This window comes from Calypte anna, unplaced genomic scaffold, assembly GCF_003957555.1.
Source record: "Calypte anna isolate BGI_N300 unplaced genomic scaffold, bCalAnn1_v1.p scaffold_145_arrow_ctg1, whole genome shotgun sequence".
NCBI lineage: Eukaryota > Metazoa > Chordata > Aves > Apodiformes > Trochilidae > Calypte > Calypte anna.
In genome coordinates, this window is record NW_022045447.1 from 71,181 (window position 1) to 99,022 (window position 27,842).

Genomic DNA, 27,842 nt, shown 5'->3' on the forward strand with positions numbered 1-27,842 from the left:
CAAGGACAAAGTGTCAGTGCCATCCCTGCACCTCCAGGTCCTTTTTTCCATGTTCCTCCAATGAGTGCACTCAGGTAAGGCGTCTCTTGGAATAGGTTGGTGCTGTGACCTTCTCTGTCTTCTGGGACCAAAGGCTCTGAGGGCTCAGATTTAACCCAGCTTCAACATGGTAGATGAAAATGGGCCAAAAAAGGCTTTTTTGGGGTCTCACCACCTCTGCCTGCGTTGGTTCTGACCATCTGAGGTGAGCAAGGAGCAAGAGCAGCAATCAAGGCCCAGGAAGAGCTGCCCTTGGGAAGGACCACGGGTGGGATGAAGCTCTGAGATGTTTAGGATCTACCTAGGCATGTCTAGAGCCCTCCTTCCCAAAGAATTTGAGGGAGAATATGGTGGTTTGGAGGCTTTGCACCAAAGCTGGAGACCCCAACTATGGAGGCTTGGTCATCATCTTCCAACCAACTGATTGATGACTCCAAGCTTGATGCCAGGAGGTGGGAGAAGGTCCTGAGCTGAAGAGTTGAGAGTGGTGGGGACCTCATCTCTGCAGATGGACCTTCATTAACCTCGGGCTTGGATGAGGGGAGGTGGTTGTCACCTTTGGTTCACTCCTTGTTCCCTCTTCCTCTGTTGCAGCTCGTCGCCCGCCGGAGTCTTCGAGAAGGAATATGAGATTTACAGGGATTACAGTGCAGAGGGACAACTCCTCCACTACAGGTACCCAAAACTTCAACCCAGGATCAGGCTTGGGGTCTGCAAGGTGGCCTTGGTGGTGAGGTGGGAGCGTGGGACAGCACTGGGGACAGGGCAGGAACAGTGGTGGCTTCTTTCTGATCTTCTGATCCTCCTCCCTCCACACGTTAATTTATATTAATTTTTTTTTAACTTTACCACCACCCTTAAGATCTGTTTTGAAGGTTTTCAGGGTAGGAACCATCCATCATCTTGATGTGGTGGCTTGAGTGGCCATGACCAGAAAGTGGAGCAGAACAGAGGGGGCCACCAGGGCTGTCTTGTGATGGGGTCACAGCTCATGGGGAGCTCCTGGTCTACAAGGGCTCATTTGGCTCCATCATCACTTTGGGGATGGGGAAGGGTTCACTCACTGATCCACCCCAACATCTGCCATGACACTGGGGTGGTGGCTTGAACATCTGGAACCAGTTTTGAAGCTCTTTCTTAGGATCTGGTGTTGAGTAGAGCAGTTTCAGGTGGTTATGGATTCCATGTAGATGATTCAAGTGGATGATCAGAGGTGGAGAATGATTGTGCTGTGGGTCTCCTCCTGGAGCCTCTTTCCAAATAAGTTTTTTGCCCTCCAAACCCAAGCAGGAATGGATTAAAGGGGCTGGGAAATTGGTCTTGAGACAATCCAGGTGGCTTCTTGGTCACCCTTTCTCAGTGGCCAAAGGAGACATCTTAGCTGAGCCACCTCATCCTGCCCTGAAACGTTCAGGAGATGTTCCCTTTGGTCACCATCTCCCAAAATGGAGGTGGTGGTGGTGGTGAGGGGCTACAACTTCTGGGACCTCCCCCATGGATCCAGATGGACCCATCTCACCTTGACTCCATCATCTGGCACCTGCTGACATCATCCAGGTCAATTCCAGTGGGACCAGGGAGGACAAACACCTCCACTGGATGCTTCTACTGGGTTGAGATGGAGAAGGACTTTTTCCTGGAAAGGTTCAGGCCCTGCCCCAGGACAGTGGTGGAGTCCTCACCCCTGGAGGAACCTCAAAGCCATGTAGAGGTGGTGCTGAGGGGTTTAGTGGTGGCCTTTGCAGTGTGCTAGGTGAAGGAAGTTCTGGGGAGACCTTAGAGAACCCTTGAAGGAGCTCCAGGAAATCTGGGGAGGGACTTGGGACAAGAGCCTGGAGGGATGGGATGAGGGGGGAAGAGTTTCCATCTGCAAGAGGGGGGATTTAGATTGGATATTGGGAAGAAATTCTTTGGGGTGAGGGTGCTGAGCCCCTGGTTGCCCCCAGAAGCTGTGGCTGCCCCATCCCTGGCAGTGTTGAAGGTTGGATGGGGCTTGGAGCAACCTGGGCTGCTGCGAGGTGTCCCTGACCATGGCAAGGGTGGCAATGGGTGGGACTGAAGGTCCCTTCCAACCCAACCCATTCTAGGATGCTAAGATTCTAGGATCAGCCCCAAGTTGCAGCTCAGTAGAAGAGAGGTGGAACCATCCCTGCTTTGCCTGATTCTCAGTGGTGAAGGTGGTGTAGGGCTGCTGGTTGGACTTGATGGATCTTGAAGGCCTGTGAGGGTTCTATGAGGTCAGATGTTTGGAATAAATTCTTTGGGGTGAGGGTGCTGAGCCCCTGGTTGCCCAGGTTGCCCCCAGAAGCTGTGGCTGCCCCATCCCTGGCAGTGTCTCCGCCCAGGTTGGATGGGGCTTGGAGCACCCTGGGCTGGTAGGATGGGTCCCTGACCATGGCAGAAGGATGGGATTGGGTGGGATTTAAGGTCTCTCCAACTCATTCCATGACTTTGCAGAGTTACAGATGGTTGGTCACTGTCCTAAGGCCAGCCTGGAAATCCAGGAGGCATCATCAGAGGCTTCAGTTGGGAACGTGGAGAGCTCTGGGGCTCTCCATGGAGAGCTGGCAAGCTCTTTGTAGGATGGGATCCATGTTGCCAGAGCAGCAGGAAGGGATTTTTTTTTTTTTCCCTACTGTTGGCTCATGGTTGACCCCAAGCTTCACAGCAGGATGGTGGTACCCAAGTGGGAGGAGAAGATGGGGAGGAGGACACGAGGCATTGGTTGCATCCTTCATCACTTAGGAATCAGGACTGGTCCCAGTTTAGCACTGGACTGGTGGGGGGAAAGGAGTAAAAGCTCAGGAGGGAGATGAGAGAAACCTTGGGGGAGAAGATGCATCCATCTCCTGTGGCCAGGGGAGGAAGGTGAGGGGGCAAGGGGGTGGTGGGGACATCTTGGGGACACAGCAGGGGGGTGGTGGGATCCCATGCTTCTCCAGGAGGTCCAAACCCATCAGAAGCCAATACATTTAAATGAATCTTTCTAATTAATCCCTTCTTTTATCTCCCTCCCTTCCCCCCCAGGAGGGGAAAACCCATTTAATCCGAAATTATAATTATAATAATTATATATATCACATATATTATACCTATAAAATAATGCTGTGTAATTTTATCTAATTATAATTCCATATAATTAAGCCTTAAATTATAAACTCCATCTTCAAAGTCCAGATATGGTTAAAAAAAGGGGGGGGGTTGTATTTAAGAAGGTTTCTACCTTTGAAATCAGCAGCGTCGTGGTGTCCTCTGTTTAATCAGAAAATAATTAATTAGGAGGCTGTGAAGATAATTACACTCGAGCCCAGCTCTGACCTTTTCTTCATGAGTCTTGCCTTGATTGAAGGAAAGATTCTGGGTAAAGGTGGAAATCTTGGGTGTATATATATATAAGACAAAAAAAAATGGTATTTTTCTTTTTTTAATCTTTAAGGAAAACTGAGAGAACGTTGGTCTTAATTATTGCATCCAAATAATTACTCATTTTAATTAGAAAAGGAAACCAACCCGGAGATTTCTCCTCTGTGGTTGACTTTCCAAAGGGTGGGAGAAGATCAGGGAGGGGTTGTTGGAGCAGGCTGGGAGATTTCAGTGGAGAAATGGCATTTTTGGGAGGAAAAAAAAAACCTAAAAAACTTCCTGTAAATAAACGTAGATGTGGAAGGGATGCAGATTTGCATGAAATTTGCATGTGGTTGGTTTGGGTGGTGGAAGATGAGGGGGGTTTGGGAAGTGGTTTGTCATGGAGATGGACTCAGAGTTGGGAGGAAAAAAAATTCCTGCCAGTTCTGGAGGAACGGGGCTGCATCAAAATGGTGGCTGTGGTGTCCGCCAGGGATCAGTGTTGGGCCCAGTGCTGTTCAATATCTTCATTGATGATTTAGATGAGGGGATTGAGTCCATCATCAGCAAATTCACAGATGACACCAAGCTGGGGGGGAGTGTGGATCAGCTGGAAGGCAGGAGGGCTCTGCAGAGGGACCTGGACAGACTGGAGAGTTGGGATGATCCCAATGGGATGAGGTTCAACACGGCCAAGTGCCAGGTCCTGCACTTTGGCCACAACAACCCCATGGGGAGCTCCAGGCTGGGGACAGAGTGGCAGAAAGGGACCTGGGAGTCTGGATTGACAGGAAGCTGAACATGAGCCAGCAGTGTGCCCAGGTGGCCAAGAAGGCCAATGGCATCCTGGCCTGGATCAGGAACAGTGTGGCCAGCAGGTCCAGGGAAGGGATTCTGCCCCTGTGCTCAGCCCTGGTGAGGCCACAGCTTGAGTCCTGTGTCCAGTTCTGGGCCCCTCAGCTCAGGAAGGAGATTGAGGTGCTGGAGCAGGTCCAGAGAAGAGCAAGGAGGCTGTGAAGGGATCCAGCAGAATTGCTGTGAGGAAGGGCTGAGGGAGCTGGGGGTGTTGAGGCTGGAGAAGAGGAGGCTCAGGGGAGACCTCATCACTCTCTGCAACTCCCTGAAAGGAGGTTGGAGCCAGGGGGGGGTTGGTCTCTTTTCCCAGGCAACTCTCAGCAAGACAAGAGGGCAGGGTCTCAAGTTGTGCCAGGGGAGGTTTAGGTTGGAGATGAGAAAGAATTTCTTTCTGGAGAGGGTGATCAGCCATTGGAATGGGCTGCCCAGGGAAGTAGTGGATTCTCCGTGTCTGGAGATATTTCCAAAGAGCCTGGATGTGGCACTGAGTGCCATGGGCTGGGAACTGCAGTGGGAATGGATCAAGGGTTGGACTTGATGATCTCTGATGTCCCTTCCAACCCAGCCAATTCTATGATTCTATGAGACAGAAAAGGGAACCCTGAGGGGCAGAGAGGACAGAAAAAATTAAAATTTCCAAAGGATTTTCCATGGCAAACATTTTCTCCTCTCTCTTCTCATTCACGGGAAGTCATCACCCACCTCCTCACTGAGCTTCTCTAGGGATTTATCCACCCCCCACAAAAAAAAAATATAGAATCATAGAATCATAGAATTGGCTGGGTTGGAAGGGACCTCAGAGATCATCAAGTCCAACCCTTGATCCACTCCCCCCGTGGTTCCCAGCCCATGGCACTGAGTGCCACATCCAGGCTCTTTTGAAATATCTCCAGACACAGAGAATCCACTACTTCCCTGGGCAGCCCATTCCAATGTCTGATCACCCTCTCCAGAAAGAAATTCTTTCTCATCTCCAACCTAAACCTCCCCTGGCACAACTTGAGACCTTTTGTGCCCTCTTGTCTTGCTGAGAGTTGCCTGGGAAAAGAGACCAACCCCCCCCTGGCTCCAACCTCCTTTCAGGGAGTTGGAGAGAGTGATGAGGTCTCCTCTGAGCCTCCTCTTCTCCAGCCTGAACACCCCCAGCTCCCTCAGCCCTTCCTCACAGGAATTCTGCTGGATCCCTTCACAGCCTCCTTGCTCTTCTCTGGACCTGCTCCAGCACCTCAATCTCCTTCCTGAGGGGCTGAGGGGCCCAGAACTGGACACAGGACTCAAGCTGTGGCCTCCCCAGGGCTGAGTACAGGGGCAGAATCCCTTCCCTGGACCTGCTGGCCACGCTGTTCCTGATCCAGGCCAGGATGCCATTGGCCTTCTTGGCCACCTGGGCACACTGCTGGCTCATGTTCAGCTTCCTGGCAATCCAGACTCCCAGGTCCCTTTCTGCCACTCTGTGCCCAGCCTGGAGCTCCCCATGGGGTTGTTGTGGCCAAAGTGCAGGACCCGGGACTTGGCCGTGTTGAACCTCATCCCATTGGAATCAGCCCAACTCTCCAGTCTGTCCAGGTCCCTCTGCAGAGCCCTCCTGCCTTCCAGCTGATCCACACTCCCCCCCAGCTTGGTGTCATCTGTGAATTTGCTGATGATGGACTCAATCCCCTCATCTAAATCATCAATGAAGATATTGAACAGAACTGGGCCCAACACTGATCCCTGGGGGACACCACAGCCGCCATTTTGATGCAGCCCCGTTCAGCACCACTCTCTGGGCCCGGCCCTCCAGCCAGTTCCTAACCCAGCACAGGGTGCTCCTGTCCAAGCTGTGGGCTGACAGCTTCTTCAGGAGGATGCTGTGAAATACAGAAATATATCCCAAATATTCCCCTTTTGAGCAAAAAAATTTCAATTTTCCTCCATTGCATCACCCATCCTCTGCAGCCTTGGTGCATCTAAGGGGGCTTTGGGGCCACCTCCGCTCTTTCTAACCCTGGTAATGATGGAGCAGGGGCTTGGGGACACCAAGGTTACATGTCCATGGTGGCTTGAGCCATTTCAGCAGCTTGGATTTGACAAATATTTTGAGGGGCACCTGTCCCAGAGGCTTTGTAAGGCTGCTGATGTTTTTTAGGAGGTCAGAAAGGAGAGAGGTAGAGAGGACCTGGGCTCTCAGGTGGCCCTGGAGCAGGCAGTGAGGAACTTGGCTTCCATTCCTCCACCCACGAGGTTTGGAGCCACCTGGAGCTTCCCTTTCCTCCATGATGTTCCACAAATTCATGCTGTGGTCTCATCCCAGGTTCCAAATTCTTTGGGCAAACTTGATGCCACCCACTTGGGTGATGACCTCCAAACCCACCCCTGGGATGCAGAAGACCTGGTGATAATTCCCATTGTGACACTTTCATGGTGCCAAAGGTGGTGGTGCTGCCTCCCAACCTCACGTTGAGGGCATCTTCTGGGGGGTGTCCATCCAACCATGGGTTTGTAGATGATGGTCTGGGGAAGTCCTGGATTTCTGGGGGTGTCCATCCCACCATGACTGCCCTAAGGTTGCTCATCCTGCCCTGCTGGGACAAGTTTTGCTCTTGAAAGACACAAGGAGACACCAAGAGGAGCTCTGGGGTCTGGTCTAGGGTTGCTAATTTTTAGGGGTCCAGCATCTTCTCCTCTTGTCAGGTGACTCCAGTGAAGATGTTGGGTTAACTGTGGGTCACCCGATTGGGTGATGACCTCCAAACCCACCCCTTGGATGCAGAAGACCTGGTGAGAATTCCCATTGTGACACTTTCATGGTGCCAAAGGTGGTGGTGGTGGCTCCCAACCTCACGTTGAGGGCATCTTCTGGGGGGTGTCCATCCAACCATGGGTTTGTAGATGATGGTCTGGGGAAGTCCTGGATTTCTGGGGGTGTCCATCCCACCAGGACTGCCCTAAGGTTGCTCATCCTGCCCTGCTGGGACAAGTTTTGGTCTTGAAAGCTGCTGGAGGACACCAGGAGACACCAAGAGGAGCTGTGGAGTCTGGTCTAGGGTTGCTAATTTTTAGGGGTGCAGCATCTTCTCCTCGTCAGGTGACTTCAGTGGAGATGTTGGGTTAGTTATGCATCCTCCAGTTGGGCGATGACCTCAAAACCCACCCATGGGATGCAGAGGACTTGGTGATAATTCCCACTGTGACACTTTCATGGTGCCAAAGGTGGTGGTGGTGGCTCCCAACCTCATGTTGAGGGCATCTTCTGGGGGGTGTCCATCCCACCATGGGTTTGGAGATGATGGTCTGGGGAAGTCCTGGATTTCTGGGGGTGTCCATCCCACCAGGACTGCCCTAAGGTTGCTCATCCTGCCCTGCTGGGACAAGTTTTGGTCTTGAAAGCTGCTGGAGGACACCAGGAGACACCAAGAGGAGCTGTGGGGTTTGGTCTAGGGTTGCAAATTGTTGGGGGGTGCAGCATCTTCTCCTCGTCAGGTGACTCCAGTGGAGATGTTGGGTTAGTTATGGGTCACCTAGTTGGGTGATGACCTCAAAACGCACCCATGGCATGCAGAAGACCTGGTGAGAATTCCCATGGTGCCACATTGATGGTCCCAAAGGTGGTGGTGCTGCCTCCCAACCTCACGTTGAGGGCATCTTCTGGGGGGTGTCCATCCAACCATGGGTTTGTAGATGATGGTCTGGGGAAGTCCTGGATTTCTGGGGGTGTCCATCCCACCATGACTGCCCTAAGGTTGCTCATCCTTCCCTGCTGGGACAAGTTTTGCTCTTGAAAGCTGCTGGAGGACACCAGGAGACACCAAGAGGAGCTGTGGGGTCTGGTCTAGGGTTGCAAATTGTTGGGGGTGCAGCATCTTCTCCTCTTGTCAGGTGACTCCAGTGGAGATGTTGGGTTAGTTATGGGTCACCCAGTTGGGTGATGACCTCAAAACCCACCCATGGGATGCAGAAGACCTGGTGATAATTCCCATTGTGACACTTTCATGGTGCCAAAGGTGGTGGTGGTGGCTCCCAACCTCACATTGAGGAGCAGAAGCTCCAACCCCATCACTCAAAAGAGATTCTTGTGTGGGTCATGATGAAAAAGCTTGAAGGTGGTCGTGGTAGGACCCCAGGACATGTCTGGTTCTGCTCTTCTGCTCTCCTGCCTCAAAAGCTTTGGGGTCTTGGTTGGAAAATCAACTTTTTAATGAGGATGGGTGACCTTGGGTTGGGCAGAAGAAGAAGAAGAAGACACAGGGAGGGTTTTTTCCTGCAAGATTTGATAGTTGGACCTCCTCCACCTTTTTCAAAAGGTCGAAGAGGACAAGAGGCTGTGGAGAAGAAAGAGAGGAGGATCTGGGAGAGCAGCTTGTGCTCCCAGGCACGTCACAGATGGTGCCTCCAGGATCTTCTGTGCCAGCATGGGACTTGGCAAGGAGATGGTAACAGGATGTGCTTCCCCAGGCTCTGGAGACAGGAGCAAACTCCAGCTCAGAGCCCTCTTGTGGGACAAGCTGTATAAAAGCCACCTCTGCTCTTCCTCTTGGAGGTCCTCTGCCTGAGTGGCATCTCCCAAGGACTTGAAATGTCCACCCTCTGTCACCTTATAAACCTTCCCCTTTGTCCTGCCAATCATTGAGTGGGTTGGGTGGGATGGGACCACTGAAGGTCACCTGGTCCAACCCTTTGCCATGAGCAGGGACATCTTCAGATACATCAGGGTGCTCCAACCCCCACGTTGAGGGGATGTTCTGGGGGATATCCATCCCACCAGGGGTTTGACATCTTCAGATAGATCAGGTTGCTCCAACCTGGCCTTGAGTCTTTCCAGGGATGGGGCATCTACCACCTCTTTGGGCAGACTGGGTCAGTGTCTCAGCACCTTCAAGGCAATGGAGTGGGGTCAGGATTTGTGGGGCTGGGACATCTCTGCTCAACTTGGGGTTGAGGTTTCAAGGTTCTTGTCTTCAGCTTCTTCAAAAATGCTGCTTGGCCTTCTCATTGTCCATGCTTTCCATGTCACCCAGCTCCAGCTGGGAACTGGAGGAGGTGGGATGGGTTCATCTTGGGGGACCACAAAGATTGGGAAGCAAAAAAAGAGGTGGGAGATATGGAGCTTGATGTACGTGGGTTCTCCTTCTCATCCTGGGGTGGGAGAACCCAATAAGAGGTCAGTCCCAAGTGAGGATCACGGTGAGGTCAGTCCCTTCTCCTTCAAACCCCCATGAAACTGGTCCTAAATGTAGGTCTGCACCAAGGCTTGTCCCCAGCAGGTGACCATGCTGGCTTCTCCATCCCTGTTCATCTCCAAAAGCTCCAATCATGAAGAACTCAAGGCCATCACCTGGAGATGTCCTCCAAGGTGTGTCATCACTTTTGGAGGAGTTGGCTTTGTCCTTCATGCTCCCCAAAGGGAGTTGTGGGACCCAGGGAAGGGTGACAGTGCCTTTGTGTCCCCATCACCTGATGGGAGAGGCTTGGGGTGGTTGGACACGTTCATCCTTTAGGTTCTGATGGAATATGATGGTCTGGGGAAGGCCTGGAGCAGCAGTTGTGGGGTTTTGGTGTCTATCCCAGCACTTCAGGTGATGTTTTGGGGAAATCTTGGAGTTCTGGGGTGTTGTTATCCCACCATGGGTTTGCAGATGATGTCTTGGGGAAGTTCTGGACTTCTGGGGGTGTCCATCCCACCATGGGTTTGCAGATGATGGTCTAGGGATGTCCTGGAGTTCTTGGAGAGGCATCCATCCCACCACTGCAGATGATGGTCTGGGGAAGTTCTGGACTTCTGGGGGTGTCCATCCCACCAGAGGTCTGCAGATGATGTTCTGGGGAAGTCCTAGAGTTCTCAAAGGGGTGTCCATCCCACCATGGGTTTGCAGATGATGGTCTGGGGAAGCCCTAGAGTTCTCAGAGGGGTGTCCATCCCACCAGGGGTCTTCAGATGATGTTTTGGGGAAGTTCTGGACTTCTGGGGGTGTCCATCCCACCAGAGGTCTGCAGATGATGTTCTGGGGAAGCCCTGGAGTTCTCAGAGGGGTGTCCATCCCACCATGGGTTTGCAGATGATGGTCTGGGGAAGCCCTAGAGTTCTCAGAGGGGTGTCCATCCCACCAGGGGTCTTCAGATGATGTTTTGGGGAAGTTCTGGACTTCTGGGGGTGTCCATCCCACCAGAGGTCTGCAGATGATGTTCTGGGGAAGCCCTGGAGTTCTCAGAGGGGTGTCCATCCCACCATGGGTTTGCAGATGATGGTCTGGGGAAGCCCTAGAGTTCTCAGAGGGGTGTCCATCCCACCAGGGGTCTTCAGATGATGTTTTGGGGAAGTTCTGGACTTCTGGGGGTGTCCATCCCACCACTGCAGATGATGTTTTGGGGATGTCCTGGAGTTCTCAGAGGGGTGTCCATCCCACCAGGGGTTTGCTTTGCTGATGCCCCCCCTACATTTCTCCCCCAGGACGTCGTCGCTGCGCTGGAACGCCGGCACCAAGGAGCGGATGTTGATCAAGGTGACAGATCGGGAGCCCAGCTTCCTGCTCCACCAAGGCAACGGTTACACCACGGAAAACCAAGCCCCCGGCACCCGTTCCCGACGCCCTTCGGGTGGCCAGCAGTCCCCCAACCTCCAAACCTTCTCCTCCTCCTCCGACGCCGACAATTCCGTTTTCTTCCCCGAAAGGAAGCAATCCCCTTTTTTGAAGAGGGCCGAGCACGTGGGCAGTTGTTCTCCACTTTTGGGCCGGGGGGACACCTTCTGCTCCCCTCTCCAAACCCAACACCGCAAACACTCCAGCGAATCCCAACCTTCTTCCCCCCGCTACGCTTACGAACCCCCCCTCTACGAGGAACCTCCCATGGAGTACCAAGCCCCCATCTACGACGAGCCCCCCGTGGACATGCAGTATGAAGCCAGCGGGAGCTTCAAAGCAGCTTCTCCTCAAAAATCCCCCATCAGGAAACCTCACCCTTTCTTACAGTCCCCCAAACAAAGCTCCAACTCACCTTACCAACAGTTGGTCCTCACCAAACAGAAGTGTCCCGACCGTTTCATGAGCTTGGAGTACAGCCCCGCCGGCAAAGAGTACGTCAGGCAACTCGTCTACGTCGAGCAGTCGGGTTCCAGCCCCAAGATGAAGACGGGTTTGAGGCATAAATATTCCCCCAATCCCATTGGGGGGTCCTACTCCCTCCAACACAGCCCTTGTTTGGTGAGGGACCAACGTTTGGAGATCAAATCAGGTGACTACAGCACCATGGAAGGACCTGACTTTTGCCCTGGGCCAACTGGTGGCCAAGTGGCCCAGGCTGAGGACTCCATGTCATGGTCCAGCCAACAGGACACTTTGTCCTCCACTGGTTACTCGCCTTCCACCCGAAAGAGGAAGAGCCGGAAGCCTTCTCAATCCCATGATCCCAACGCCTCTTCCACTGATGGCTCGGGGGACCGGGAGGTGTTGAGCGAGCAGATGTTGGGGGAGGAACGAGCTACCCCAGGAGCCAACAGGTCACCCATGAACAGGACGGAAAGCAAAGCGGCGGAGGCGGAAGTGGGACGGGGTTACCCGGAACCATTCTTGGCCCAAGCCCGCTTGGCTTGGGAAGCCCAACAAGCCCATTACCACATGAAACAACGGAGCAGTTGGGACTCCCAAAAGGACGGTTCGGGCTACGAGAGCGATGGTGCCCTCCCCTTGCCCATGCCTGGTCCCGTGGTGAGAGCTTTCAGCGAGGACGAGGCCTTGGCACAGCAGGAGAACAAACATTGGAAGAGGAACACCTTCGAGAAGTTGGGTTTCCCTCAGATCCTCCTGGAGAAGAGCGTCTCCGTGCAGACCAACCTGGCTTCCCCGGAGCCCTACCTCCATCCATCTCAGGTAAATGTCCCCCAGGATGTCCTTGGCTTTAGGGGTGGGGGTTTCACTGCTTTGCTCCACGCCGATGACCCTTGGCATCTCCTCGGGTGGGGGGGTCACACCGTGTGTCCCCATCACCCTTCCAGTGAAAGCTCCTTCTTCCAGTAAAGGGGGTTTAGATCCAGCTCAAGGTCCTCAAAAAGGGTGCCTCAGAGGAACTGCTCCATAGCAAGATGGTCCCTCAAAGACCTTAGGAAGGTGGTCCCTCAAAGTTGGTCCATAGCAAGATGGTCACTGAAAGTTGATCTTTAGTAACCTGGTCCCTCAAAGAAGTTACTCCAGAGCAAGATGGTCCCTCAAAGTTGGTCCTGAGGAAGCTGCTCCCTCAAAGGTGGACTTTAGTGAACTTGTTTTCTCCAAGAAGTTGGTCCATAGCAAGATGGTCCCTCAAAGTTGATCTTTAGTAATCTGGTCCCTCAAAGAAGTTGCTCTGTGGCAAGATGGTCCCTCAAAGACCTTGGTCCTTAGGAAGCTCGTCCCTCAAAGTTGGACTTTAGTGACCTGGCTTCTTAAAAAAGTTGGTCCATAGCAAGATGGTCCCTCAGAGTTGGTCCATAGTAAGATGGTCTCTGAAAGTTGATCTTTAGTAATCTGGTCCCTCAAAGAAGTTGCTCTGTAGGAAGATGGTCCCTCAAAGTTGGTCCTGAGGAAGCTGCTCCCTCAAAGTTGGTCCATAGCAAGATAGTCCTTCAAAGAAGTCGTTCCTTAGGAAGCTGATCCCTCAAAGGTGGGCTTTAGTGACCTGGTTCCTCAAAGAAGTTGCTCCAGAGCAAGATGGTCCCTCAAAGAAGTTGGTCCTTAGGAAGCTGGTCCCTCAAAGTTGGACTTCAGTGACCTGGTTTCTTTAAAAAGTTGGTCCATAGCAAGATGGTCCCTCAGAGTTGGTCTTTAGTAACCTGGTCCCTCAAAGAAGTTGCTCTGTGGCAAGATAGTCCCTCAAAGTAGTTGGTCCTGAGGAAGCTTCTCCCTCAAAGTTGGTCCATAGCAAGCTGGTCCCTCAAAGACCTTGGTCCTTAGGAAGTTGGTCCCTCAAAGTTGGACTTTAGTGACCTGGTTTCTTAAAATTTTGGTCCATAACAAGATGGTCCCTCAGAGTTGGATCTTTAGTAACCTGGTCCCTCTAAAACTTGCTCTGTGGCAAGATGGTCCCTCAAAGTTGGTCCATAGTAAGATGGTCTCTGAAAGTTGATCTTTAGTAATCTGGTCCCTCAAAGAAGTTGCTCTGTAGGAAGATGGTCCCTCAAAGATGGTCCTGAGGAAGCTGCTCCCTCAAAGTTGGTCCATAGCAAGATGGTCCCTCAAAGAAGTCGTTCCTTAGGAAGCTGATCCCTCAAAGGTGGGCTTTAGTGACCTGGTTCCTCAAAGAAGTTACTCCAGAGCAAGATGGTCCCTCAAAGAAGTTGGTCCTTAGGAAGCTCGTCCCTCAAAGTTGGACTTTAGTGACCTGGCTTCTTAAAAAAGTTGGTCCATAGCAAGATGGTCCCTCAGAGTTGGTCTTTAGTAACCTGGTCCCTCAAAGAAGTTGCTCTGTGGCAAGATGGTCCCTCAAAGTTGGTCCATAGTAAGATGGTCCCTGAAAGTTGGATTTTTAGTAATCTGGTCCCTCAAAGAAGTTGCTCTGTAGGAAGATGGTCCCTCAAAGTTGGTCCTGAGGAATCTGCTCCCTCAGAGTTGGTCCACAGCAAGATGGTCACTCAAAGAAGTCATTCCATAGGAAGCTGATTCCTCAAAGTTGGACTTTGGTGACCTGATTCCTCAAAGAAGTTGTTCCTTAGGAAGCTGATCCCTCAAAGGTGGGCTTTAGTGACCTGCTTCCTCAAAGAAGTTACTCCAGAGCAAGATGGTCTCTCAAAGAAGTTGGTCCTTAGGAAGCTGGTCCCTCAAAGTGGGACTTCAGTGACCTGGCTTCTTAAAAAAGTTGGTCCATAGCAAGATGGTCCCTCAGAGTTGGTCTTTAGTAACCTGGTCCCTCAAAGAAGTTGCTCTGTGGCAAGATGGTCCCTCAAAGTTGGTCCATAGTAAGATGGTCCCTGAAAGTTGGATTTTTAGTAATCTGGTCCCTCAAAGAAGTTGCTCTGTAGGAAGATGGTCCCTCAAAGTTGGTCCTGAGGAATCTGCCCCCTCAGAGTTGGTCCACAGCAAGATGGTCACTCAAAGAAGTCATTCCATAGGAAGCTGATTCCTCAAAGTTGGACTTTGGTGACCTGATTCCTCAAAGAAGTTGTTCCTTAGGAAGCTGATCCCTCAAAGGTGGGCTTTAGTGACCTGGTTCCTCAAAGAAGTTGCTCCAGAGCAAGATGGTCCCTCAAAGAAGTTGGTCCTTAGGAAGCTGGTCCCTCAAAGTTGGACTTCAGTGACCTGGTTTCTTTAAAAAGTTGCTTCATAGCAAGATGGTCCCTCAGAGTTAGTCTTTAGTAACCTGGTCCCTCAAAGAAGTTGCTCTGTGGCAAGATGGTCCCTCAAAGTAGTTGGTCCTGAGGAAGCTTCTCCCTCCAAGTTGGTCCATAGCAAGCTGGTCCCTCAAAGACCTTGGTCCTTAGGAAGTTGGTCCCTCAAAGTTGGACTTTAGTGACCTGGTTTCTTAAAAATGTTGGTCCATAACAAGATGGTCCCTCAGAGTTGGATCTTTAGTAACCTGGTCCCTCTAAAACTTGCTCTGTGGCAAGATGGTCCCTCAAAGTTGGTCCATAGTAAGATGGTCTCTGAAAGTTGATCTTTAGTAATCTGGTCCCTCAAAGAAGTTGCTCTGTAGGAAGATGGTCCCTCAAAGATGGTCCTGAGGAAGCTGCTCCCTCAAAGTTGGTCCATAGCAAGATGGTCCCTCAAAGAAGTCGTTCCTTAGGAAGCTGATCCCTCAAAGGTGGGCTTTAGTGACCTGGTTCCTCAAAGAAGTTGCTCCAGAGCAAGATGGTCCCTCAAAGACCTTGGTCCTTAGGAAGCTCGTCCCTCAAAGTTGGACTTTAGTGACCTGGCTTCTTAAAAAAGTTGGTCCATAGCAAGATGGTCCCTCAGAGTTGGTCTTTAGTAACCTGGTCCCTCAAAGAAGTTGCTCTGTGGCAAGATGGTCCCTCAAAGTTGGTCCATAGTAAGATGGTCCCTGAAAGTTGGATTTTTAGTAATCTGGTCCCTCAAAGAAGTTGCTCTGTAGGAAGATGGTCCCTCAAAGTTGGTCCTGAGGAATCTGCTCCCTCAGAGTTGGTCCACAGCAAGATGGTCACTCAAAGAAGTCATTCCATAGGAAGCTGATTCCTCAAAGTTGGACTTTGGTGACCTGATTCCTCAAAGAAGTTGGTCCTTAGGAAGCTGGTCCCTCAAAGTGGGACTTCAGTGACCTGGCTTCTTAAAAAAGTTGGTCCATAGCAAGATGGTCCCTCAGAGTTGGTCTTTAGTAACCTGGTCCCTCAAAGAAGTTGCTCTGTGGCAAGATGGTCCCTCAAAGTTGGTCCATAGTAAGATGGTCCCTGAAAGTTGGATTTTTAGTAATCTGGTCCCTCAAAGAAGTTGCTCTGTAGGAAGATGGTCCCTCAAAGTTGGTCCTGAGGAATCTGCCCCCTCAGAGTTGGTCCACAGCAAGATGGTCACTCAAAGAAGTCATTCCATAGGAAGCTGATTCCTCAAAGTTGGACTTTGGTGACCTGATTCCTCAAAGAAGTTGTTCCTTAGGAAGCTGATCCCTCAAAGGTGGGCTTTAGTGACCTGGTTCCTCAAAGAAGTTGCTCCAGAGCAAGATGGTCCCTCAAAGAAGTTGGTCCTTAGGAAGCTGGTCCCTCAAAGTTGGACTTCAGTGACCTGGTTTCTTTAAAAAGTTGCTTCATAGCAAGATGGTCCCTCAGAGTTAGTCTTTAGTAACCTGGTCCCTCAAAGAAGTTGCTCTGTGGCAAGATGGTCCCTCAAAGTAGTTGGTCCTGAGGAAGCTTCTCCCTCCAAGTTGGTCCATAGCAAGCTGGTCCCTCAAAGACCTTGGTCCTTAGGAAGTTGGTCCCTCAAAGTTGGACTTTAGTGACCTGGTTTCTTAAAAATGTTGGTCCATAACAAGATGGTCCCTCAGAGTTGGATCTTTAGTAACCTGGTCCCTCTAAAACTTGCTCTGTGGCAAGATGGTCCCTCAAAGTTGGTCCATAGTAAGATGGTCTCTGAAAGTTGATCTTTAGTAATCTGGTCCCTCAAAGAAGTTGCTCTGTAGGAAGATGGTCCCTCAAAGATGGTCCTGAGGAAGCTGCTCCCTCAAAGTTGGTCCATAGCAAGATGGTCCCTCAAAGAAGTCGTTCCTTAGGAAGCTGATCCCTCAAAGGTGGGCTTTAGTGACCTGGTTCCTCAAAGAAGTTGCTCCAGAGCAAGATGGTCCCTCAAAGACCTTGGTCCTTAGGAAGCTCGTCCCTCAAAGTTGGACTTTAGTGACCTGGCTTCTTAAAAAAGTTGGTCCATAGCAAGATGGTCCCTCAGAGTTGGTCTTTAGTAACCTGGTCCCTCAAAGAAGTTGCTCTGTGGCAAGATGGTCCCTCAAAGTTGGTCCATAGTAAGATGGTCCCTGAAAGTTGGATTTTTAGTAATCTGGTCCCTCAAAGAAGTTGCTCTGTAGGAAGATGGTCCCTCAAAGTTGGTCCTGAGGAATCTGCTCCCTCAGAGTTGGTCCACAGCAAGATGGTCACTCAAAGAAGTCATTCCATAGGAAGCTGATTCCTCAAAGTTGGACTTTGGTGACCTGATTCCTCAAAGAAGTTGGTCCTTAGGAATCTCGTCCCTCAAAGTGGGACTTCAGTGACCTGGCTTCTTAAAAAAGTTGGTCCATAGCAAGATGGTCCCTCAGAGTTGGTCTTTAGTAACCTGGTCCCTCAAAGAAGTTGCTCTGTGGCAAGATGGTCCCTCAAAGGTGGACTTTGGTAATGTGGTCCCTCAAAGAACTTGCTCTATAAGAAGATGGTCCCTCAAAGTTGGTCCTGAGGAAGCTGCTCCCTTAAAGTTGGTCCATAGCAAGATGGTCCCTCAAAGAAGTCATTCCTTAGGAAGGTGATCCCTCAAAGGTGGGCTTTAGTGACCTAGTTCCTCAAAGAAGTTACTCCAGAGCAAGATGGTCTCTCAAAGAAGTTGGTCCTTAGGAAGCTGGTCCCTCAAAGTGGGACTTCAGTGACCTGATTTCTTAAAAAAGTTGGTCCATAGCAAGATGGTCCCTCAGAGTTGGTCTTTAGTAACCTGGTCCCTCAAAGAAGTTGCTCTGTGGCAAGATGGTCCCTCAAAGTTGGACTTCAGTAATCTGGTCCCTCAAAGAAGTTGCTCTGTAGGAAGATGGTCCCTCAAAGCTGGTCCTGAGGAAGCTGCTCCCTTAAAGTTGGTCCATAGCAAGATGGTCCCTCAAAGAAGTCATTCCTTAGGAAGGTGATTCCTCAAAGGTGGACTTTAGTGACCTGGTTGGACTTTAGTGACCTGGTTCCTCAAAGAAGTTGGTCCTTAGGAAGCTGGTCCCTCAAAGCTGGTCCATAGCAAAATGGTCCCTCAAAGAAGTTGGTCCTTAGAAGTTGGTCCCTAGGAAGCTGTCCCTCAAAGTTGGACTTCAGTAATCTGGTCCCTCAAAGAACTTGCTCTATAAGAAGATGGCCCCTCGAAGTTGGTCCTGAGGAAGCTGCTCCCTCAAAGGTGGATTTTAGTAATCTTATTTTCTCCAAGAAGTTGCTCCATAGCAAGATGGTTCCTCAAAGTTGATCTTTAGTAACCTGGTCCCTCAAAGAACTTGCTGTGTGGCAAGATGGTCCCTCAAAGAAGTCATTCGCTAGGAAGCTGATTCCTCAAAGGTGGACTTTAGTGACCTGGTTCCTCAAAGAAGTTGCTCTGTAGGAAGATGGTTCCTCAAAGAAGTTGGTCCTTAGAAATTGGTCCTTAGGAAGCTGCTCCCTCAAAGTTGGTCCATAGCAAGATGGTCCCTCAAAGAAGTTGGTCCTGAGGAAGCTGCTCCCTCCAAGAAGCTGTTTTTTAGCAAGTTGTCCCTCAAAACCAGACACATCACCACCAGCTTTCCAGGATCTGCTTCCCAGGCCTCTGAGCTGTTTGTCCCCTCTTTGGGATTGAGCCACTCCCATCCTGGAGACCCCTCCATCCCAGAGGAGCTCCTGGAGATGCTGTAGACCATTTCTATGATAGTGGAGCCCCATGGGCTCTCACCTGGAACTGGTGCATCTTCCAGGCCATCAGATGTTTCCCATCAGCAGCTCCTGGTTCTGAGGTCTCAACAGTTCTGACACCCCAAATTTGTCCCTCTGACCTGTAGTGCCCCACTCTGGGCAAGGACACTGACCAGGTCCATGTCCCCACGACCTGGAAAACTACCTGGAAGATGGAGCTTGATACCACCAAGGAGGAGAAAGACCCTGGCCATGGACCTGGGCAACACCAAATAATCTAGAAGACCTTTTTTGCCCATGGGGATGTGGAAGGAAATGGGTGGGATGTCACATCCAAAGGCAGCAGAAGACAATTCCCCAAACCCAAGTGTCCCTCAAGCACTTGGTGTTGCATGAGGAGGTCCAAACCCCAAACCAGGTGAGCTCCAAATCATCTTTAGATGCTCACATTGGCCAGGAGGCCACCACTGCCACCATCAGTGATCCTGCACCTTCTGGAGGTGGAAATCGGGGTGTGGTGGGACTCTTCTTTGCTGTCCTGGTCTGGTTGACCCCATCTGATGTTGTCCTCAAGATGAGGGACACCCATTCCAGGGAAAAGCAGATTTCTATCCAAGGTGGTGGAACTCTGGACCCAGAGAAGCTGTGGCTGCCCCATCCTTGGAATTGTTGAAGGTCCAGTTGGCTGGGGCTTTGAGCAACCTCATCTAGTGGGAGGTGTCCATGGTGGAGGAAGGGTAGGACTAGATGATCTCTGAAGGTCCCCTCCAACTCAAACCACTCCATGATGATCCCTCTGAGATCATCACATGGTTTTAATTTGGTTTCCTACACCCTCATGAGCTGAGGGACCTTGCAGCAGAAGCTTCTGTAGGATCTCCAGGAGGAGCTTCGTGGTTGCCCAGGACACCAAGATGTGCCAGAAAGAGAGAAAAAAAAATGGAGCAGAACAATGCTGTGGGTGATGTGTGGAGAGAGGAGAAGACCCATGGAAGGAGATGTGATGGGGTTGGGCAAACCCTGCACCAGGGTGTTGGCCAAACTCTGTCCACGTGGCACCAAGACCTCAAAGGGCAACTCGAGTTTGCTTCTGGGTCACCTCCTGCCCAGGAGGTTGTGTCCAGTTGCCATGTGTCCACCTGGCTGGAGAAGGTTGATGTCTCTCTCCAGCTGATGTGGTCCTTTGCTTCTCCCTGGATTCCCTGGATGAGGGAATGTGGACCCAGTTTGTGGAAGAGCAGCCATGGAGCAAATCCTGCATCTCCTCCCTCCCAGAAGCTCCCATGTGCCTTCAGCTGAGGTTGGAGAACACAAGAGGACCTTTTGGGTGTTGTGGGTCCCTGGAGGGGTGAAGCTTCTGTGTCCCCACCACCAGGTCCCTGCTGCTGGATGATGGGAGCTGGGTGACATCAATGAGAAGAGGAAACGTGGATGATGATGAGTTGAGGAGACCAGAAACTTGGACTTGAGTGAAGAAGCAGAACTTCAGTCATCAACCAGAAGTTCTGGTGGCTCTATGGGTCACTTCCTTGTCCCCTCCAGGACTTACCACCCACATGTGGCCTTTCTACCTTGGTTGCACCTCCTGCTTTTCTTCTCCTGTCCTCAGCCCAGTGCCAAGGCACCACTGTTGTCACCTTGGTGGGGTGACCACACCAACGTGGTCCCCCTGCACATGGTGGGGACAATAAGTTCACCTCTGGATGACGTAGCATGTCCTTCTCTGCCAAGGGAAGACCCACCTGCCATGGGTTATGTCCCCAAGGCCACCAAGTGACACTAGCCCAGCCTTTGGACTTCCAAAAGACGGAGCTTATGGACAATGAAGCCACATTGGACCAGAGAGCAGTCCACCCCAAGTGTCCTTGTTTGCTTTTCTCCACGCTGGTCATCAGCTCTTTGGGTGTCCCACCACCTCCAGGGTCCTTCTAGTGGAAGGTGTCCCTGAAAGGGTTGGAACTAGATGATCTTTGAGTTCCAACCAACCCCATTCCCTCATCCAGGAGCTGTCCTGGTTCCAGTAGTAGAAGGAAAGAGGTCTGAAGGACCTTTGCTCTGCTGGTGACCCTGCAGGTGAGGTTAGAACCTGAACAGTTTGTGTCCATCTGGGATGGAAGGGAACAATGTCCACTTTGGAGGAGCCACCAGCATCCTGTAGGTGGCTCCTTGGTGGCATCCTCTGGGGGTTCCTTGTCCCTTGTCCCCAGTGTGGCTCTGGGAGGGGGGGTGGTCACAGGTGAGTGTGTCTCCTGTCACCTGATGGTGACCAGTGCCACCATCTGACTTGGCCACTGGTGCTGGGCCAGCTCCAGTTGCCTGTGATGGGGTTGAGGAGCAGCTCCTTGGAGAGGACCTCGTGGTGCTGTGAGGGGTGGGTGGTTTGGCTGGTTGTTGGTTGGTTGGTTGGTTGGTTGGTTGGTTTGTTGGGTGGGGTGCATGGTTGGTTGGTTGGTCAGTTGGTTAGTTGGTTGGTTTGGTAGTTGGTTGGTTGGTTCATTGGTTGGTTGGGTGGTTGATTGGTTCATTGGTTTGGTGGTTGATGGATTGGTTGGTTGGTTAGTTGGTTGGTTTGGTGGTTGGTTGGTTCATTGGTTGGTTGGGTGGTTAATTGGTTCGTTGGTTTGGTGGTTGATTGGTTGGTTTGGTGGTTGATTGGTTGATTTTGTGGTTGATTGGTTTGTTGATTGCTTGGTTGGTTGGTTGATTGGTTTGTTGCTTGGTTGGTTGGTTGGTTGGTTGATTGGTTGGTTTGGTGGTTGATTGGTTGGTTTGGTGGCTAGTTGGTTGGTTGGTTAGTTGCTTGGTTTGGTGGTTGATTGGTTGGTTGGTTTGGTGGTTGGTTGGTTTGGTGGTTGCTTGCTTGCTTGGTGGTTCCTTGGTCGGTTGGGTGTTCGATTTGTTGTTGCGTTGGGTGGACGAGTGGTTCCTTCACTCATTCTTTGGTATCATGGTGCCATGGCCACCTCCTCAGCCCCCTTGACTCCTCTGCCCATTGTCTCCTCCAGTCAGAGGACCTGGGTGCCTGCGCCCAGTTTGAGAGCAGCAGACAGACCAGGAACATGATGCCCAGCGCCAGCTGCGTCTTCCCAACCTTCAACCTCCGGAAGCCCTCCTCGGAGACAGACATTGAGAACTGGGCCTCCAAACACTTCAACAAGCACACCCAAGGGCTCTTCCGGCGGAAGGTCTCCATCGCCAACATGTTGGCCTGGAGCAGCGAGTCCATCAAGAAACCCATGATCATGACCAACGACCGCAACGTCAAGAAAGAAGCTTGCGAGATCTTCAAGCTCATCCAGATGTACATGGGGGACCGGCGGGCCAAGACTGACCAACTCAACGTGGCTTTGGAGATTGCCACCAAAGGTTGGAGTATGCAAGGCTTGAGAGATGAGCTCTACATCCAACTGTGCCGCCAGACCACCGAGAACTTCCGTTACGAGAGCCTGGCCAGGGGCTGGGAGCTCATGGCCATTTGTTTGGCTTTTTTCCCCCCAACTCCCAAATTTCATTCCTACCTTGAAGGCTACATCTACAGGCACATGGATCCAGTGAATGACACCAAAGGTAAGCGAGAAACCTCCACCTGGTGGCTTTTGGGCCTTGCTGAAAACCCATTGGTTTAACCTTCTTCGCTTCCTTTACCTGCGTCGCGTTCCTGAGTCTCCTCCTTGGAATGTGGGCAAGGAGGTGGAAGGTGGGTGAGGAGATGACCCAAGAGCCCACCTAGAGGTCCAAGTGGTCTTTTCCTCTCCGGTGTCTGGGAAACCAACGTGAGAGCCACCATGAAATGAGCTTTGATGCCTTTGTTGCAGCCCAGGTGTCACCTCTGCTGGAGGGGGCGGCTGGAAACGAGAGGTCCTTGGACTTCTCCTCGCCTGGGGAATCTTCTGGGGGTGGTGATTCCATGAGATTGGGGTCCAGCAGCTCCAGGATGGTCCTTTTTTCTAGAAAGCCCTTCTAAGACATCCCATCACGTCACCATCACCATCTCCAAGTTCTTCTTCAGGCTTCTCAGGCAGCTTTGGAGCCAAAAAAAAAAAAAAAAAAATCCCACCAGGTGTTGGACGAGGCCTCAGCAGCCAAGGGGGTTTAATTTTGGGGTTTTTTGGGTCATGGTAGATAGAAGAATCATCAGTGTTGAGTGTTTGACCCCAAAAGGGTGGTAGTTGTAGGAGTCACCTCCCATGGGTCATTGAGGACGGTCCCGGGGTTGGGTCCCACTGTTGGCTTTCAACTTTGGGAGATGGAGCCCCAAGAGCTCTTGATGCCCCCCAAAAAGTAGGGACATCCAAGGGGACCTCAAGAGCAGGAGGAGCCCGGGGGGCCACGAGGAGAAGAACCCAACCCAGGCGGCCAAAAAATGGTCAAGAAAGGGCCGGAACGTCCCCAAAAGTGGTGACAGAGGTGACAAGGTGACCTTGTCCTCCCCATCATGGCCGTGCCACCCACCCCCCACCAGTGGCCACCAGGGGTTGTGTTCCACATTCCGTGTCTCTTTTTGGTTGGATTTTCCCCATTGTGACGTCATCATCCCCCCCTCCCACTGGTGGGCGGGGTCATTTGCATATGATTTCCATGTGTTGGGTTTGAAGTCATTTTTATTGCCGTTGATTTGGGTTCAGTTTCATTTGGATTCCAATTTTTTTTTTTTTTAATTTCTTAATTTTTTAATTTAATTTTTTTTTATTTTTTTAATTTCATTTTTTCCCCTTTATTTTTTGTTTTTCTTTTGGTTTAATTTTTATTTCAGGGTTTAATTTTTAGCTCATTTTCACTTTTTATTGGTTGTAATTTTCATTTTCATTTTCCGACTTTAATTTTTTTGGTTTTTATTGGTTTTCACTTTTATTTTATTCATTTTTATTCTTTTTTTTTTCCTTTTTTTCCAGTTTGTTCTTATTTTATTTCTAACCTTTATTGATTTCTCTTTCATTTTAGGTTTTTTTCCCTTATTTTCATTCCCTTTCATTTTCCTTTCTCATTTTTATTTCCTTTTTTTAATTTCAATTTTTCTTTTCACCAATTTTATTTTCAGTTTCATCTTTTATTTTCATCAAACTTTTTTCCTTCCCATTTTTTTCCCATTTTTTTTTCCCTTCACCTTTTTTTTACTTCCTTTTCTTTTTATTTTCTTTAGTTCCCTTTTCGTTTTTCTTTTAATGTTCATTTTCCCTTTTTAATTTTCCTTTTTCTTTTATTACCTTTTTATTCTCTTCCTTCTTTTATTTATATGTATTCTGGGTTTTTATTTTCTTTTATTATCACTTAAAATATATCCTATTTTCCATTGACATTTATTATTTTATTATTTTTTATGTTATATTATATTATATTATATTATATTATATTATATTATATTATATATATTTTTATTTATTTATTTTTAATTATTTATTATTCATATTATTTTATTTAATTATTATTTTATTTATTACTTTTTATTCTATTTATTTATTATTCATATTATTTTATTTAATTATTTTATTTATTTACTACTTTTTATTCTATTTATTTATTATTCATATTATTTTATTTAATTATTATATTTATTTATTACTTTTTATTCTATTTATTTATTTTTTATATTATATTATATTATATTATATTATTTATATAATATATTTTTACATTTATTTATCTTTATTATTTATTATTTATATTATTTTACTTATTTTATTTATTTATTACTTTTTATTTAATCATTACTCTTGACATTAATTATCTTATATATTATTTTCCTGACTTCCGTTTCTTTCATATTACATTTAATAAGAATATTTTATTTATATTCAGTTTCTTTTACTCTTGTATTGATTGCTTTTATTTATTTCACCCATTTTAATCCTGTTTTCACCCATTTTAACCCCATTTTCACCCATTTTCACCCATTTTCACCCATTTTAATCCCATTTTCACCCATTTTAATCCATTTTCACCCATTTTAATTCCATTTTCATCCATTTTAGTCCCATTTCCACCCGTTTTGACCCCATTTCCAGCCATTTTAACCCCATTTCCACCCGTTTCACTTTCGTTTTCACCAACCTCACTTTCACTTTCGTTTCCACCCCTTCCACTTCCGTTTTCCCCCTTTATTTCCCTCCATTCCCATTGCGTTCTTTTTGGTCATTTCCGTTGTTCTTCCATTGTTTTTTGGGTTTTTGTTGTTGTTGTTGTTCCTCCCCGTGCCCTGGTGGTGGTGGGTGTGTCCCCAACCCCCCCACACACCCACCCACCTCACTTCCTGTCTCTGTTCTCAGTGACTCACCACATTTCCACCCTCCTGGAAAGGACCAATCAGAAGAAACCCAAATCCCGTTTTCACCCATTTTAATCCCATTTCCACCCATTTTAACCCCATTTCCATCCATTTTGACCCCATTTCCACCCATTTTAACCCCATTTCCACCCATTTTGACCCCATTTCCACCCGTTTCACTTTCGTTTTCACCAACCTCACTTTCACTTTCGTTTCCACCCCTTCCACTTCCGTTTTCCCCCGTTATTTCCGTTGCGTTTTTTTTGGTCATTTCCGTTGTTCTTCCATTGTTTCTTGTTTTTTGTTGTTGTTGTTGTTCCTCCCTGTGCCCTGGTGTTGGTGGGTGTGTCCCCAACCCCCACACACCCACCCACCTCACTTCCTGTCACTGTTCCCAGAGACTCACCACATTTCCACCCTCCTGGAAAAGACCAATCAGAAGAAACCCAAATCCCGTTTTCACCCATTTTAATCTCATTTCCACCCATTTTAGTCCAATTTCCATCCATTTTGACCTCATTTCCACCCATTTTGACCCCATTTCCACCCATTTCACTTTCGTTTTCACCAACCTCACTTTCACTTTCGTTTCCACCCCTTCCACTTCCGTTTTCCCCCGTTATTTCCGTTGAGGTTTTTTTGGTCGTTTCCGTTGTTCTTCCACTGTTTTGTTGGGTTTTGTTGTTCCTCCCCGTGCCCTGGTGGTGGTGGGTGTGTCCCCAACCACCCCACACCCACCCACCTCACTTCCTGTCTCTGTTCCCAGTGACTCACCACATTTCCACCCTCCTGGAAAGGACCAATCAGAAGAAACCCAAATCCCGTTTTCACCCATTTTAACCCCATTTCCACCCATTTTGACCCCATTTCCACCCCTTTTAACCCCATTTCCACCCGTTTCACTTTCGTTTTCACCAACCTCACTTTCACTTTCATTTCCACCCCTTCCACTTCCGTTTTCCCCCCTTATTTCCCTCCATTCCCATTGCATTCTTTTTGGTCGTTTCCGTTGTTCTTCCATTGTTTTGTTGGGTTTTGTTGTTCCTCCCCGTGCCCTGGTGGTGGTGGGTGTGTCCCCAACCACCCCACACACCCACCCACCTCACTTCCTGTCTCTGTTCCCAGTGACGCGTCACATTTCCGCCTTCTGGAAAGGACCAATCAGAAGAAACCCAAATCCCGTTTTCACCCATTTTAACCCCATTTTCACCCATTTTGACCCCATTTCCACCCATTTAGACCCCATTTCCACCCATTTTAACCCCATTCCCACCCGTTTCACTTTCATTTTCACCAACCTCACTTTCACTTTCGTTTCCACCCCTTCCACTTCCGTTTTCCCCCGTTATTTCCGTTGCTTTTTTGGTCATTTCCGTTGTTCTTCCATTGTTTGTTGGTTTTTTTTTGTTGTTGTTGTTGTTCCTCCCCGTGCCCTCATGGTGATGGGTGTGACCCCAACCCCCCCATACACCCACCTCACTTCCTGTCTCTGTTCTCAGAGACTCACCACATTTCCGCCCTTCTGGAAAGGACCAATCAGAAGAAACCCAAATCCCATTTTCACCCATTTAAACCCCATTTCCACCCATTTTCTCCCATTTTAATCCCATTTTGACCCTATTTCCAACCATTTTAACCCCATTCCCACCCGTTTCACTTTCGTTTTCACCAACCTCACTTTCACTTTCGTTTCCACCATTTCCACTTCCGTTTTCCCCCCTTATTTCCCTCCATTTCCGTTGCGTTTTTTTTATCATTTCCGTTGTTCTTCCATTGGTTTTTTTGTTCCTCCCCATGCCTTGGTGGTGGTGGGCGTGTCCCCAACCCCCCACACCCACCCACCTCACTTCCTGTCTCTGTTCCCAGAGACTCACCACATTTCCACCCTCCTGGAAAGGACCAATCAGAAGAAACCCAAATCCCGTTTTCACCCATTTTAACCCCATTTCCACCCGTTTTGACCTCATTTCCACCCATTTTGACCCCATTTCCACCCATTTCACTTTCGTTTTCACCAACCTCACTTTCACTTTCGTTTCCACCCCTTCCACTTCCGTTTTCCCCCGTTATTTCCGTTGCGTGTTTTTTGGTCGTTTCCATTGTTCTTCCATTGTTTCTTGTTTTTTGTTGTTGTTGTTGTTCCTCCCCGTGCCCTGGTGGTAGTGGTGGCTGTCCCGGGGGGGTGTGTCCTCCACCCACCTCACTTCCTGTCTCTGTTCCCAGTGACTCGCCACATTTCCGCCCTCCTGGAAAGGACCAATCAGAAGAAACCCAAATTGCGCAAGAAGCCCAAGCCCCACCTTGAGGAGCACCAGGGTAGGGGAGGGGGGGGGAGGAAACTCACCCAGCTCTGACGTCAGAGGGAGGGGTTGTGACGTCATAGAGGGGGGTGTGACGTCACAGACAGAGAGAAAGAGAGGGGGGTCACTAACCCACGGGGGAAGTCAGGGAGGAGGCGCCGGGGCGGGGCGGTGACGTCAGAGGTTGTGCCCAAAGTGGCGCCTGGAGCGAGGCCGGTGGTTGGTCGTTAATGATCATGAAGTGGATTAATTGTGGTGGTTAATTAATGCTGATCATGAAGGTCCCAGGTTCTGGGGTCTCTAAATCCTCTCTTCTGTTTATTTGCTAAATAGGAAATTTATATTATTTTATCAATATTAATTTATAATTTATAATTTAATTTATAATTTATAATTTATAATTTATAATTTATAATTTATAATTAATAGAAAATTTCTATTATTTTATATTTTTGAATATTTTGAATTTATTTACGATTGATTTGTTTTATTTATATTTTGTATATTTTTATATTTTCATATTTTTATTTTTCTATGTTTATATTCCTCTACATTTTTATATTTATAAATATTTTATAGATTTATAGTAATACATATTTATATATTTTTATATTTATTTTTATATGTTTATATTTGTATATTTATAAATATTCTTACATATTTACATATAGTTATATATTTAATTATATATATTTTATATTTATTATATATTTATATTTATTTATATCTTTTCATATATTTATATATAAATATATATTTATGCATATTTTTTATATTTCCTTTTTAAATGTTTAAATTTATATTTTAATATAGTTTTATATAGAGTTATATATATTTCTATTTTATATTTATTTTAGATATTTATATATAAATATATATTTATACATATTTTTAGATTTCCTTTTAAATGTTTATATTTATATTTTAATATAATTTTATATAGAGTTATATACATTTATACTTTATATGTATTTTAGATATATTTTAATATCTTTATATATATAAAGATATATTTCTATATCTATTTATATTTCTTTTTATATGG

At 48.5% G+C, this 27,842-nt stretch overlaps 1 protein-coding gene across 1 annotated transcript in view; it reads left to right on the forward strand.

Annotated features, from left to right (window-relative positions):
* The window catches only part of ARHGAP39 (Rho GTPase activating protein 39), a 63,461-nt gene that overhangs the window by 18,763 nt on the left and 16,856 nt on the right, over positions 1-27,842 (forward strand). Inside the window, exons 4-6 of the mRNA XM_030468492.1 lie at positions 10,667-12,083; positions 21,241-21,802; positions 26,721-26,813. Coding sequence (XP_030324352.1) covers positions 10,667-12,083; positions 21,241-21,802; positions 26,721-26,813 — 2,072 coding nt within the window. The remainder of the gene's footprint in view (positions 1-10,666; positions 12,084-21,240; positions 21,803-26,720; positions 26,814-27,842) is intronic.